Source organism: Hemiscyllium ocellatum, chromosome 39, assembly GCF_020745735.1.
Source record: "Hemiscyllium ocellatum isolate sHemOce1 chromosome 39, sHemOce1.pat.X.cur, whole genome shotgun sequence".
Classification (NCBI taxonomy): domain Eukaryota; kingdom Metazoa; phylum Chordata; class Chondrichthyes; order Orectolobiformes; family Hemiscylliidae; genus Hemiscyllium; species Hemiscyllium ocellatum.
In genome coordinates, this window is record NC_083439.1 from 36,213,635 (window position 1) to 36,226,378 (window position 12,744).

The 12,744-nt window shown below is 40.4% G+C and overlaps 2 protein-coding genes across 4 annotated transcripts in view; both read right to left on the reverse strand.

The window, feature by feature from the left end:
- The window catches only part of LOC132834271 (cell migration-inducing and hyaluronan-binding protein-like), a 238,697-nt gene that overhangs the window by 222,553 nt on the left and 3,400 nt on the right, over positions 1 to 12,744 (reverse strand). The window lies entirely within an intron of this gene.
- LOC132834270 (inactive cell surface hyaluronidase CEMIP2-like) overlaps positions 1 to 12,744 on the reverse strand; it is a 184,724-nt gene that overhangs the window by 85,988 nt on the left and 85,992 nt on the right. For both annotated transcript variants that reach the window (XM_060852976.1, XM_060852975.1), the window contains exons 6-8: positions 11,883 to 12,052; positions 7,821 to 8,009; positions 2,029 to 2,198 (exon numbers count right to left, since the gene is read on the reverse strand). In XM_060852976.1, the coding sequence (XP_060708959.1) occupies positions 2,029 to 2,198; positions 7,821 to 8,009; positions 11,883 to 12,052 (529 nt within the window). The remainder of the gene's footprint in view (positions 1 to 2,028; positions 2,199 to 7,820; positions 8,010 to 11,882; positions 12,053 to 12,744) is intronic.

Here is a 12,744-nt window from a genome sequence, read left to right on the forward strand (position 1 = left end):
ACAGGAAACAGTATGATTATGGGCATTGGCACTTACACTGATACCAGTCCATCTGTATACTATTCATCTTCTTGTCTCCCCATTCCTTGAAACCTGTTCTGCAGCTGCTGGATTTCATTCATGGTTCGGTCAATGCACTAATGTGATCAATTAAATCTCAATGTTCCCTAAATTATGTAAATTATGTAGAATGTACATTTTGGAATTGTTCAGGTGTTACCAGCATGTGCCTGGGATATAACATTAGAATACTACTGTCCACAACAAACTCTACCCCCTCATCAACAGTATACAGGAAGGAGCTGAGAAACTGTATGCAAGATAAAGGTTGCCATGGCGTGAGGAGGTCTTCCACCAATGTGTATGAAAATTTTATAAGCACGCCAGCCTGCTGCTCTCTCTCTGGGTGGAGTGGTTTCTGACCAGGATTGTAAAGAGAACTCTCAATGAGAAACTAAAGAAACAACATCCTAAACCATTTACAGGATGGAAATGAACAAGTGCTCATCAATTGTACCTCCCCAAACCAGGATGTCCCTCACCAAGCAGGCAAAACAACTCACCATCACTTTCTCAACAGCAACTGTAGATGTGTAGTAAATGCTGGCCCAGCCAGTGATACCTACTTCCTATGAATGAATGTAAGGTGTAATGGCACACCAAAAACAGTTCCATTGGAAGTCCTCTATTGTTCTAACTTGTATGTTTAGGCAGAACATTAGGGAGCATCTGGGGACAGACAGAGACTGTGCAAGGCCGTCAAAGTGATGCAAGACTATTCCTGCCGTCGTGTGTAATGGCACCTATACCTGTAGCCTAAATGAGTGACTTCAGTGGCCAATTAATCGCCTCTTGTCCCCTCCACTGAGATGAACCACCAAATGGAAGGGGATCAGGGAACCATCAGATAAACTTTCAGTAGGCTTATGTATGGGGCCTCCAGTCACTTCATGGACATGATCTTGCTCATAGAGGGGGCCCTTCAGCAGCAATGGCCACCTCAGTGGCATTGGCATCATTTGCCTTCACAAAGTGCTTCCTTGCTGGGTCCTGACCGGCTGGACCCAGTACCCAGTACCTTATTCTGCTGTCACATGTCCATTGACATATGCTCATTCTCCAGGTTCCATTCTAGGGATTGGCTTCAACTCCCCAGCTCTGATTGGAGCAGCAGCTTTTTGTTTAGGGTGGATTGCCATCCTCAATAGGATAGCAGCCCCACTGACAGCCACTCTGTAAACTGTGGTCACATGTCCCTCTGCCAAAGATTCAAAGTTGGAGGAGATTGCGGCCTGGGTGGCAGAAACCCTGCACCTCCGTAAATTGTAATTCCTTCATCACCCGGTCAAAATCTCAATTTTCACATTGGAATTAAAGAAACCACTTCATCATAAACGGTTCTGGAAGAAAGTTCACCACCAGACTCTCAATGTTAACCTCAGGCAGGCAATAAAATGCCAGCCTTATTGATGCTGATATTATCAGGGAGTATTCATTTGAAAAGAAACAGAAAAACATTTCTGGCAACAACAGTGGCTAATGTTTAACAAATGAGACTGAAATCTCTCAGTAAACCCTTCATGGAGGCACTCATCTATTTTTGAATGATGCAGTGCTTGTTGAAATAGAAGCCAAAGGCAGGTAGTTCAAACCTATTAAATGTAAGTTTACTATTGTCACCAGAAGCAATTACTTGCAGTGATCTCCGACTGCACGGAATGAGATTAAAATCTCATCATTTATGTCATAAATCTCACCAGTCATGAATTACTTTAAATTGCTAATAAACTCCATGTAGAGCCAGACTCCTGAAAGCCCTGATATATTTAATTACTTGATTTACTAAACACAAGTGAAGGATTATGACATCTTGTTCATTGAATCACAATTTAATTTTAAGAATGAATCATTTCTACAATAGTGTGGTAGCCAAATATTGAAGTGTTGGATTTGCAAGTTACTGAATCCAAATATACAATAACTTTGCACCAATAAGTGGCGCAGGCTACAACTTTATGCAACACTTACCTTTATCTGTCCACCAAATGTATCATGGCTGAAAAAGTGGCAGAAGTTTTGCCCATAACAAGAGTCCTCCATTTCTCCTTTTATAAGGATATTTCTACTTAAAAGTCCAACTTCAGCTCGCATATCGATTCCATCAATAACTTCACCCATATGAAGATAACGGGGTTTACCTATATGAACAGATCATGTGTTTTAAATGCCACAATTTGCTGTGATGATCTAATAGGAGTGATCTTATCTTAAAAATACAAAACCTGCCTGAAAGGCCCTAGTGTATTACACCATACCTGTATGAGAGATGTTAACTCAACCAGTGCCACTCAACAAATATCAAACTCAGCTTTCAATAGTCTCCAACTTGTAACAGAAATGGGAAGAATTATATGGCTTTGGCACCAAGAATCATTGGAGCAGGACTTGATTTTAACACTCGGATAAAGGAAGAGTTTCAGGTGAAATTGTAGATGATCGTAGAAAGTTGAGAACGCAAAGAGGAGGAAACATATGGAATGTCATACTTACAGACTGTCAAGAGGGGAAATTTCAGAAGCTAATAGACTGAGGGAATTAAATACATAATCCAGGTTGACATATCAATGCAGGACAAGGGAGTGTTGCACTGTCAGAAATGCAGTCTTTTGAATAAGAAGCAAAGCAGAGTATCCGAGGTCAATAATGAAAATAATTCATGGCATTTTTTGAAGAAGGACAAGTGGGTTTTCCCAGTGTCCAGGCCAATATCTATCCCTTAAACAGCCTCTAAAACCGGCTGCTGCTCAGGGAGATTGCTGTCACAATCTTGTTGGCACATACTTACATTGTAACATCAACTAGATTTCCAAAGTAAAACATTTGGGGCATCTTTAGGTCATGAGAATGCTATAGAAATGAAGCCTTTATGGGACAAGTCATCGACTGGGGTCAACATCTTACTACTGGACTACATAAGGAGCCAGTTGTGTGCCAATGCATTTGCACATTGTGATAACGAACTGTTGCAGAAGGTCCACTGCTGAGAATAGACTTTGCTAAGTGTTGTCACTAAAAACTAGCAAGAGTCACATGACACATTAGTCTTCATCACAAGAGACGGGATAGCATGGTGGATCAGTGGTTAGCACGGCCGCCTCACAGCGTCAGGAACCCAGTTTCGATTCCTGCCTCAGGCGACTGTGTGAAGTTTGCACATTTTCCCTGTGTTTGCGTGGGTTTCATCCAACAGTCCAAAGTTGTGCAAGTTAGGTGAACTGGCCATGCTAAATTGCCCATAGAGTTCAGGGATGTGTAGACTAGGTGCATTCGTCAGGAGAAATGTAGGGTAATTGGTCTGGGTGGATTACTATTTTGGAGGGGTGATGTGGACTTGTTGGATTGAAGGGTCTGTTTCTGCACTGTAGGAATTCTAATGCTACCATCGAAGATGAACACAGGATAAAGATGCATAAAAACCTACATGAGAGGCTTTAGTGTATCATACCATAATAGTATAAGAGAAGTTAACTCAAAAGCACTGATCAACAAAATTCAAACTTGGCTTTCAATAGTCTACAACTTATACTGGGGGAAAAAAAAAGACTTTTTCCTCGCTCCCAACAGTTCTGTGGAAGGGTCACTGGTTAACTCTGACTTCTCTCTGCAGATTCTGCCAGACCTGCTGAGCTTTTCCAGCAATTTCTATTTGAGGATAAAGATGCCTTTTTGTATCTATATAGAGCCTTGGTGGGACTACATCTGGAGTATTGTCAATAGTTTTGATCTCCTTAACAGAAAAGGGATATAATTACCACAAAGAGTGCAACAGAGGTTCACCAGATTAATCTCTAGGAAGGTGAGATTGTTGCTCTGAGGAAATATTGAAGAAACTAGACTGTATTCTCTAGAGTTTCAAGGGATGCTAGGTGATCTCATTGAAAGTTACCAAATTTTTATAGGCTAACAGGATAGATGTAGATAGGAGATTTCCCTTGGTTGGTATGATTAAAACCAGAAGATACAGTCTCAGAATAAGAGGCAAACCATTTAAGACTGAGATGAAGAGGAATTTGTTCACTTAGAAGGGAGTGAACCTTTGGAATTCTCTATCCCAGAGGGCTGTGGAATCTCTGTCACTGAGCACATTCAAGACAGGAGTGTTTACATTACTTGATATTAACAACACAAAGAAAATGAGGAAAGTAGGGGAAATGGTCTGGAGACGGATGATCAGCCACGATCTATTTGAACAGTACAGCAGATTTGAGAGGTTAAATGGCCTCATCCTGTTCCTGTTTCCTATGCTATCATGTCTTACAAAACTGTACATTCATAATGTTCACCTGTGATATTCCCCCTGCCAAACACAGTACACCTGATGTTTCAAAATATTTCAGTTCATTCATACCCTAAACTCTAGCCTGAATTGGAGAAAAAAAACTCAAGAACTATATCAGAAGTAGTCTTCCCTCCCATCCAGTTTTAAAGGGGTACATAACAGTTGGGCAAAATTATAACATTGTTAGAAACAGAAAACAGGATAGTAGGAGGCCATTCAGCCCTTCAAGTCTGCTCGGCCATTCTATATGATCATGGCTGAACAATTATGGCTAACTCCTTCTTGAAAATATTCAATGTTTCGGCCTCAACTGCCTTCTGTGGTAGGAAATTCCATGGGCTCACCACTCTCTGGGTCGTAGAGTCATACAGCATGGAAACAGCCCTTCAGCCCAACTCATCCATGCCACCTAGGTTTCCTAAACTGAACTCGTCCCAATTGCCTGCATTTGACCCACATCCCTCTAAATAGCCTATCCCTATCTTGAGACTTTGACCCCTGGTTCTGGAATACTCAAGCCTCAAAATGTCCTATCCATTTTTACTCTGATTTATCTTGTTAGAACTTTATAGGCTTGTATTAGATTCCCCCATCACTTTTTAAACTCCAGTGAATATTGTCCCAAGCAATCCGTCTCTTCATACATCAGTCCTGGAATGACTGTCAGGAGTCGGTCTGGTAAACCTCCCTCTATAGCCACTACATTCTTCCTCAGATAAGAAGACCAAACAGCACACAATACTCCAGGTGTGGTCTCACCAAGGCCCTGTACTAGTGCAGCAAGACATCCCTGCTTCTGTACTTGAATCCTAACAAAGCCAACATACCATTGACTGCCTCACCATCTGCTTGTACCAGCATGCTACCTACAGCAACTGGTGTGCAAGGATATCCAAGTCTTGTTACACCTCCCTCTTTCCCAGTTTATTGCCATTCAGATAACACACTGTACTCATGATCTTGCTACCAATGTGGATGACCTCTGCAATATATTTGTCCATGCATTCGAGTCGTCCAAATCACACTGAAGCATCTCTGCATTCGCCTCACAGCTCATCCTCCCATCCAACTTAAGTCATCTGCAAACTTGGAGGTACTACAATTAGTTCCTTTGTCTAAATTATTTACATATTGTGACTAGCCGGAGTCCAAAAACTGACATTTGTGGAATCCCACTCTCTTCCACTCAAAACCCATTTATTCCTACTCTTTGTTTCCTGACTGCCAACTAGTTCTCTATCTATGTCAGTTTGAGTAGACCACCCCCAATCTCATGCACTTTAAATTTTACATACCTTATCGAAAGCCTTCTGAAAATCCAAGTAAACCACACCCACTGGCTTCCCCTTATCAACTGTACGAGTCACATCCTCAAACAATTCCAATAGATTTGCCCATTTTCCCTTTTGTAAATCCATGCTGACTCTGATCCTGTCACCGTTTTCCAAGTGTTTTATTCATAAATCTTTTACAGTGGACATTTGATAACATTTTCCTGACTACCAAAGTCAGGCTAACCAATCTATAGATCTGTTTTCTCTCTGACCCTTTTTTTTAAAAATACAGGCTTTACATTAGCTGCCATTTAATCCACAGGAATGGTCCCAGGTTCTATAGAATCTTGAAAGATGACCATCAATGTGTCTATATTGACAGGGCCAATTCTTTACATCTCTCAGATGGAGATTAGGCCCTGAAGATTTAATAAGATCCAACAACCCTTACCACCATTTACTGCCCGTTGGTGTTCCTGATCTCTCCCTATATAGATTTCACTGCAATGGAGTAAATATCCTTCCTCGCTATTGTGTTAATTTCCTCTTTATTTAACAATATTACCCCACTTTATTTTGCTTTTTTTTTCTGTCCTTCCTGAAAGCTGAATACCCTGGATATTCAGTTCCCCATCCTTAGTCACCCTGCATCCACACTCCTGTAAATCCAACTACATCATATCCATTTATGTATATTTGTGTGACTAATTCATCCACTTTATCATGAATGTTCCATGTATTAAAACACAAAGGTCTCAAGGTTCACCTTTATAACATTCTTCATCCCATTGTTTTGTACTATCCTGCTGATTTCTGCTTTCACTCTGCCTATTTCTCATTATCTTTAATTTTTGCTCTTGTTTCCCTCTTTTGACTTCCTGTCTAGGTTCCAAGCCCTGTGCCATTTTAGTTTAAATGTTCCCCAACTAGACTAGCAAATAATCCCCGTGTTCCAGTCCTGTCCAGGTGAAACCTGTCCAGTATGTATTGGTCCCATCGCCCCCAGAATCTGTCCCAGTGCCTCAGGAATCTGAAACCCTTGCGCCAACTCATCAGTCATATTCATCTGATATATCTTGCTATTTCTACTGACTAACAGGTGACTCTGGTAACAATGCTGAGACCACTATCTTTGAGGTCCTCCTTTTTAAATGGCTTCCTATTTTCTTTATATTCTGCTTTTAGGACATTATCCCTTTTCCTAACTTTGACTTTGGTACTGATGAGTACCATGACCACTGGCTGGTCACCCTTTCACTCCAGAAGTGTCCTGTAGTCACTCAGATATCCTTGACTCCAGCACCTGGGAGGGAACATACCATCCTTGGGTCTTGTTTGCAGCCGGAGAAATATCCAGTCACCTCATGATTAAACCCCTATTACCAGGGTCCTAGGTTCAATGCCAGCCTCTGTGGAATGTCTGTGTAGAGTTTGCACATTTTCCCCGTGTCTGCATGGGTTTTCTCCAGCTTCTCCAGTTTCCTCCCACAATCAAAAGGTGGATTGGCCATGCTAAATTACCCATAGTGTCCAGGGATATTTCGAGAAGGTGGATTAGCCATGGGAAATACAGGGTCACATGGCAAGAGTGCGGGAGTGGTCTGGCTGGGATGCTGTTGGCGACTTAATGGTCCAAATGGTCTCTACCTGCACTGTAGGGATTCTATGATCTATCTATATAAGGTCAATGCCCTCAACAGTATTCAAGTGCTATATCAGTTTTGCAAGGGAATGGCCACAGAAGACACTTCTGTACTGTCTGCCTGGTCCACTGACTCTGCCTGATTGTCATCCAGTCTCTCCATGCCTTCAGAGTCTTAGCTCTCTGGGCAGGCTTTCCACAATACGCTCAGCTGCACGGATGCTCCGTGTACCCAGCCACCGCGTCCCAGCTCTAAAACTAGAGCTTCCAGGAACTGCAGCCAGAGGCACTTCCTGCATACTTTCTGGGCCCAGTGGAACTGTGCCCGACTTTGCGCACACAGTTTTCAACATTTCATATTCCAGTCATTAAAAAAAAGAGTCTAGTTAGTTTGCAGTTTCTTGGCAAAAATACCCAAGAGAGAAAACAGATTCTATCACAGATATTTTGAAATTAAAACTTTAACATATTGTGCAATTTAAATCCATATTGAATAAAAATATTGCAACATACTGATGCAAAGCACACCTATCAGGTTTTTAAGCAGCAACAGAATATTTCTTACCATCGATTTTGACCTGATTAACTTTGCATTTGGGGCAGGGAAGGAGTTTAAAACTCTCAGCCTGATACATAGAATAGTCAGTGCTAGCAATGACTATCTGATTACCAGGCAACCAGCTCATGGCATCATCCATTAAATTCAGAATTACACCCTTCGACACCTCCACACGAAAGCCACAGTGAGGTACACCTGTCAAAACAAACATTTGTACAGCATTTTACAAAGAAGCAAAAGACTTAGATTTGGATGATGTGCATCAAAAATGATTCCATTTGATTAAAAGAAATTAGCTTCTTTTAAATAATTCATACCCTTATTTGTCAGAAAAAAACTAGTAACTTCCCAATGAAGGACAGCGACGTAGCAGTATAATGAGGCAGTTCTCTTATTTGTCTCCCACGTTAACTTTGTCCCCCTTTCACAAGCTCCACTTGTTTGCCTCATTTTAACTAACGCAAAGGGACAAGTCAGCTCCCATTTACATTACCTAACCAGGTTGTAGGAGAGGATGTTACATAGAAGATTTCCAAAAGATTATATCAGAAATAGGTGGGTACACATCTCAGGAAACGATTGACAAGCAGGACTTTCTCTGGAGAGCTGGCCAAATAATGGTCCTTAAAATCATGAAAAGCTTTGTTGGCATGGATACAGAGAGAACGTTTCCTCTTGTCCAGCAGAAATACAATACAGAATGCAGAAGAAACTTCTTCACATAGAAATGGTAGTGGTGGAACTCTATAACAGGGAGTCATTTGAGTAAAAATGATGTATGTATTTAAAAGAAGCTGGATGAGTAAATGAGCGCTTGGATGGTTACAATGATCAAACCAGATCAGGGAAAATGGGAGGAGGATTGAGTGGAGCTTTAATAATTTGCATGAACTGGTTGGACCTAGTTAAGTGGCCGGCTTCTGTGCCATATATCCTCGTCCTGAAAATCACACTTCATGTCAGTAATCCAATGATTTTAATAGATAATGTCAATCAAGATTTATCAGCTCATAAATATACAACTGTACTAGTTTACTTGATTTAATTGATATTTGCAAGGTTGTTTTCAAATATATTTGACACTCGGGAATTTTCTTTTTAAATTCCAGCCAGAAACTGCAATGCTAAAATGCAATGCTCTTTCACATGACTTTTATTCCTAAACAGAGAGTTGACTATTTTTCCTATTGAGAGCTAGTTTGATAGAGGGTTGAGAGGAGTGTGAGTCTTGCTCATGAAATCTAATCAACTGTTGCAATGGTATTCGGAAGGTGGATGATGCTAACCATCTAACAACCTTGGTTTATGACCCTGAGCTAAACTTCTTGATACTGTATCTGCCCTCCTCACAAAGACTACCTACAAAACATCACCAGTCTCTACTTCTGTGTCAATGCAACTGGCACTGAACACCTCATCCTTGTCTTCCTTATTTCTAGATGGCAATTTCAATCTGACCTCTCACCCTGCGTACACATGAGCTCACCGAAAAGGCTTCTGTTCATGTTCTAATTCATGTCCCTTTCACTCTTCACTCCTGTGATCACATTGATTCTTGGCCAGGTAAATCAACATCCTCCTTATATCCTCTCATGCCCTCCTCTGCAACTCCCTTGAGCCCAACAACCTCAACTATCTTCATACCTCCCTTGTTGTCCCCAGTTTTTGTTATTCCACTATTGGCAGCTCTGCTTTCAGCTGCCTAAATTCTAAGAACCTCTAGGCTCTCCAGTCCTCTATCTATTACTCCTTAAAACCTACTTCCTCACTTACACATGGAAGCAGCGGACATAAGTAATACATTCATTTGTCTTTACAAAGAATGAAGTTTCTACTGAAGTCATGGTTCAAGGGGAGGTAATTCAGACACTTGATTGATTTTAAATTGATAAGGTATTGGATAGCTGCATGCACATAATAAGGCATCAGGACCAGATAAGAGGCATCCAAGGAAACTGAGGACCATGGGCAGTATGACTCTCTATAAATACAAGGTTAGCGCTAGGGATTGAAGAATTACAAACCTTTTCCAAAACAGGATACAAAGTCAAGTGCAGCAGCTAAAGGCCTGTCTGTTTAACTTTAGTGGTGGGGCAACATTTGGAAACAATGATCCAGGACAAAATTAAAGTAGTCACTTGGATAAATGTGGGTTAACTAAAGAAAGCTGGGACTGACTTATTAAGGCCAAATTGTATTTCAAAATTTCAAAACTTGCATTGAGATTTTTGACAAAGGAACAGAGAGGGTTGATGAAGGTAATTGTTTGGATGGCATGTGTGTAGACTCTGAAGGAGGTTGATCAAGTGTGATTACAAAATGTTAGAACTTGTGAAATAAAAAGAATAATAACATGGATGTGAATAACAGGAAACAGGCTGCCATGGTGAACAATTGTTTTTCAGATCAGAGGAAGGATTGTGGTAGACTTTCCCAGGGATCAGTGTTAGTATCCTGCTCTTCCTCATATAGCAATGAAAGATGTTTGTAAATTCTCAAAGGACTGATCGGAATGACCTTTGACAGTGTAACTGACCAGACCAAACTCTCTCAAAACAATCTGAAGATAGTCTAAACTCTAACGCTTTGTTATTTTAAGATAATTGTAAGGTGTTGCATTTTCAGATGCATCTCAATTGGTCAAACTACCGGATTTAAAGCAAAATACACTTCATTCATCACAATAGTTAAAATACAACAAAAGAAAAAGGAATTGGAATAGCTTAACTCTATTGGAATGCTTAACAAAAAAATTGTTACAGTATTTATTACTAATTAATTGTTCCAATATTTGTAACATCTTGTCATTATACTCTTGGCAAAAAGGCAAATTCAAAAAGCAGATTGTCTCACATGCGACTTCTGTAGCAAGCAGATGACCTCCAGATTTTGGCTGTATCCGAGAGAGGGATTAAAAAAAAGGCTTCCACCTCTTCAAGACCCTCCTGCTGAAAACTAAACTAGAGATTGTGGTTCTGTGGCAGCCAGACTACACCCATTCAGACTGCTTCTACTGTTCTAACTTTTAAAAAAAACCCAAGGCCTCACAAATTGTTTACTGGCTTTCCAACTAGACAACTCGGTACCTCTGTCTTATAACCTTTCTCAAACAACAACAGAAAAAAAAACCTCTTAAAGCCACATCATCATTTACAACAGTCATTGATGACGTAACTCCGTGAAATGGGAAGATGTGAACACACTGGTAGCAGAATAACTAGACTTGTTGCTATAAAGAATAGAATTCTGTGGAAAGTGCGTTATAAGGTAGTCAGTCACATTAAGATATTAGTAAGGGTCATCTTTTCTGTACAGTATTAGTTACCTACTAAGTAGTGGTTAGTTAATGTCGATTTTAGTTTGTTACAGTAACAATCTTAAAATGTGACCTCATGTTGCAATTCCTTTTCAAGTTGACCATTGGGAATTCAAATATCTTTTTTCAAAGTTATTGATTTTTTTGGAATAACTGTAGATTCTTTCGAAAAGCTATGGCTGCCCTTAGAAGAGGAATAGTTGAGGGGAAATTTGGTAAAAGTGCTCAAAATCATGAGGGGAAGCGACAAAGTAGCTAGAAAGAAACTGCTCCCAGTGATTGAAGGATCAAGAACAAGAGGGATCAGATGTAAAGAATTGCCAAGAAAAACCTTTCTCCTTTGAGTGGCTAGAATCTGGAAGTCACAAGCTGAGTGTGAGATATAGACAGATTCAATTACAGCTTTTAAAAGAAAATTACATTATCAATAGTATAATGCATTGGTGAGAATTCTGCAAAGGGCTAGCATGGAACATGATGGGCTGAATAACCTCATTACGTGCTGTAGCCATTCAAAGACAATGTCTTAAATTTTTTTAATAGTTTAGACATTTTGCCTAAACGTTCCTGAGAAGCACCTTCGAAATACCAGTTTCAAAAATGCAAAATGTCACTAATTATTCCGCCAGAGAGGTAGAATTTCAGGTTCATTTCAGTGAGCATTGACTTGTTCCAAATATTGATGAGTCGTAAAAGGCCCAATCTGAGCTCTGAGAAGCAGTGCAGAAACATAAAGCTATTCCTGGACTCACCGTGAACCCACTCACTGAAGGCAGTAACTGTGAAATGAGTCCCATCATATGTCTGAAAGTCTCTCCTTGCTATGGCAATACCAGTGGATCCGTTAGGCTGATATAACCGTCTGTCTTCCACAACCAATGATTCGGAGTCACGAATAACTCCAACCATAGCCCAAGGCTGCCTGAAGCAAATTGACAAAGATGAGACTGAATACACTTAGCTTCACAATCGATTCAAAATGCTAAAAATCACAACACCAGGTTATAGTCTAACAGATTTAATTGGAAGCACTAGCTTTCGGAGCGCTGCTCCTTCACAACCACCTGATGAAGGAGCAGTGCTCTGAAAACCAGTGCTTCCAAATAAACCTGTTGGATATAACCTGGCGTCGTGTGATTTTTAACTCTGTACACCCCAGTCCAAAGGCATCTCCAAATCATGCGTTGTTCAAGTTTATACAAAATTACAGCTCTTCTGAAAGTGACATTATATGATTCTCTCTCGGTCGGGATTTGGAGGGTTTTTGCTTCCGTTGTTGCTTTTGTTACTTAACCAGTTCCGTCAACAAACCCGGCCAGTTGCCCTCAAAAGGACTTGGGGAGCTGTCCATGGTGGCTCCTATTGTAATCAGTAAATTATGCCTGAGTGAAATACATATCCCATTGGCGCTGAATCAAATCTACTAAATGAAGACATTGTAGCCCATTGTTTCAGTTCAGTCGTAAAAATCCCAACCCCGTTCAGAAGATATTCATCAAGTTCCAATTATTCATTAAGATTCATGTCAAACGCGTTCACACATGTTTTAGCCTACATAACAAGGTGTTTATTTCATCTGTAGACGAATACAATGGAAATGTGATATTTATGCTG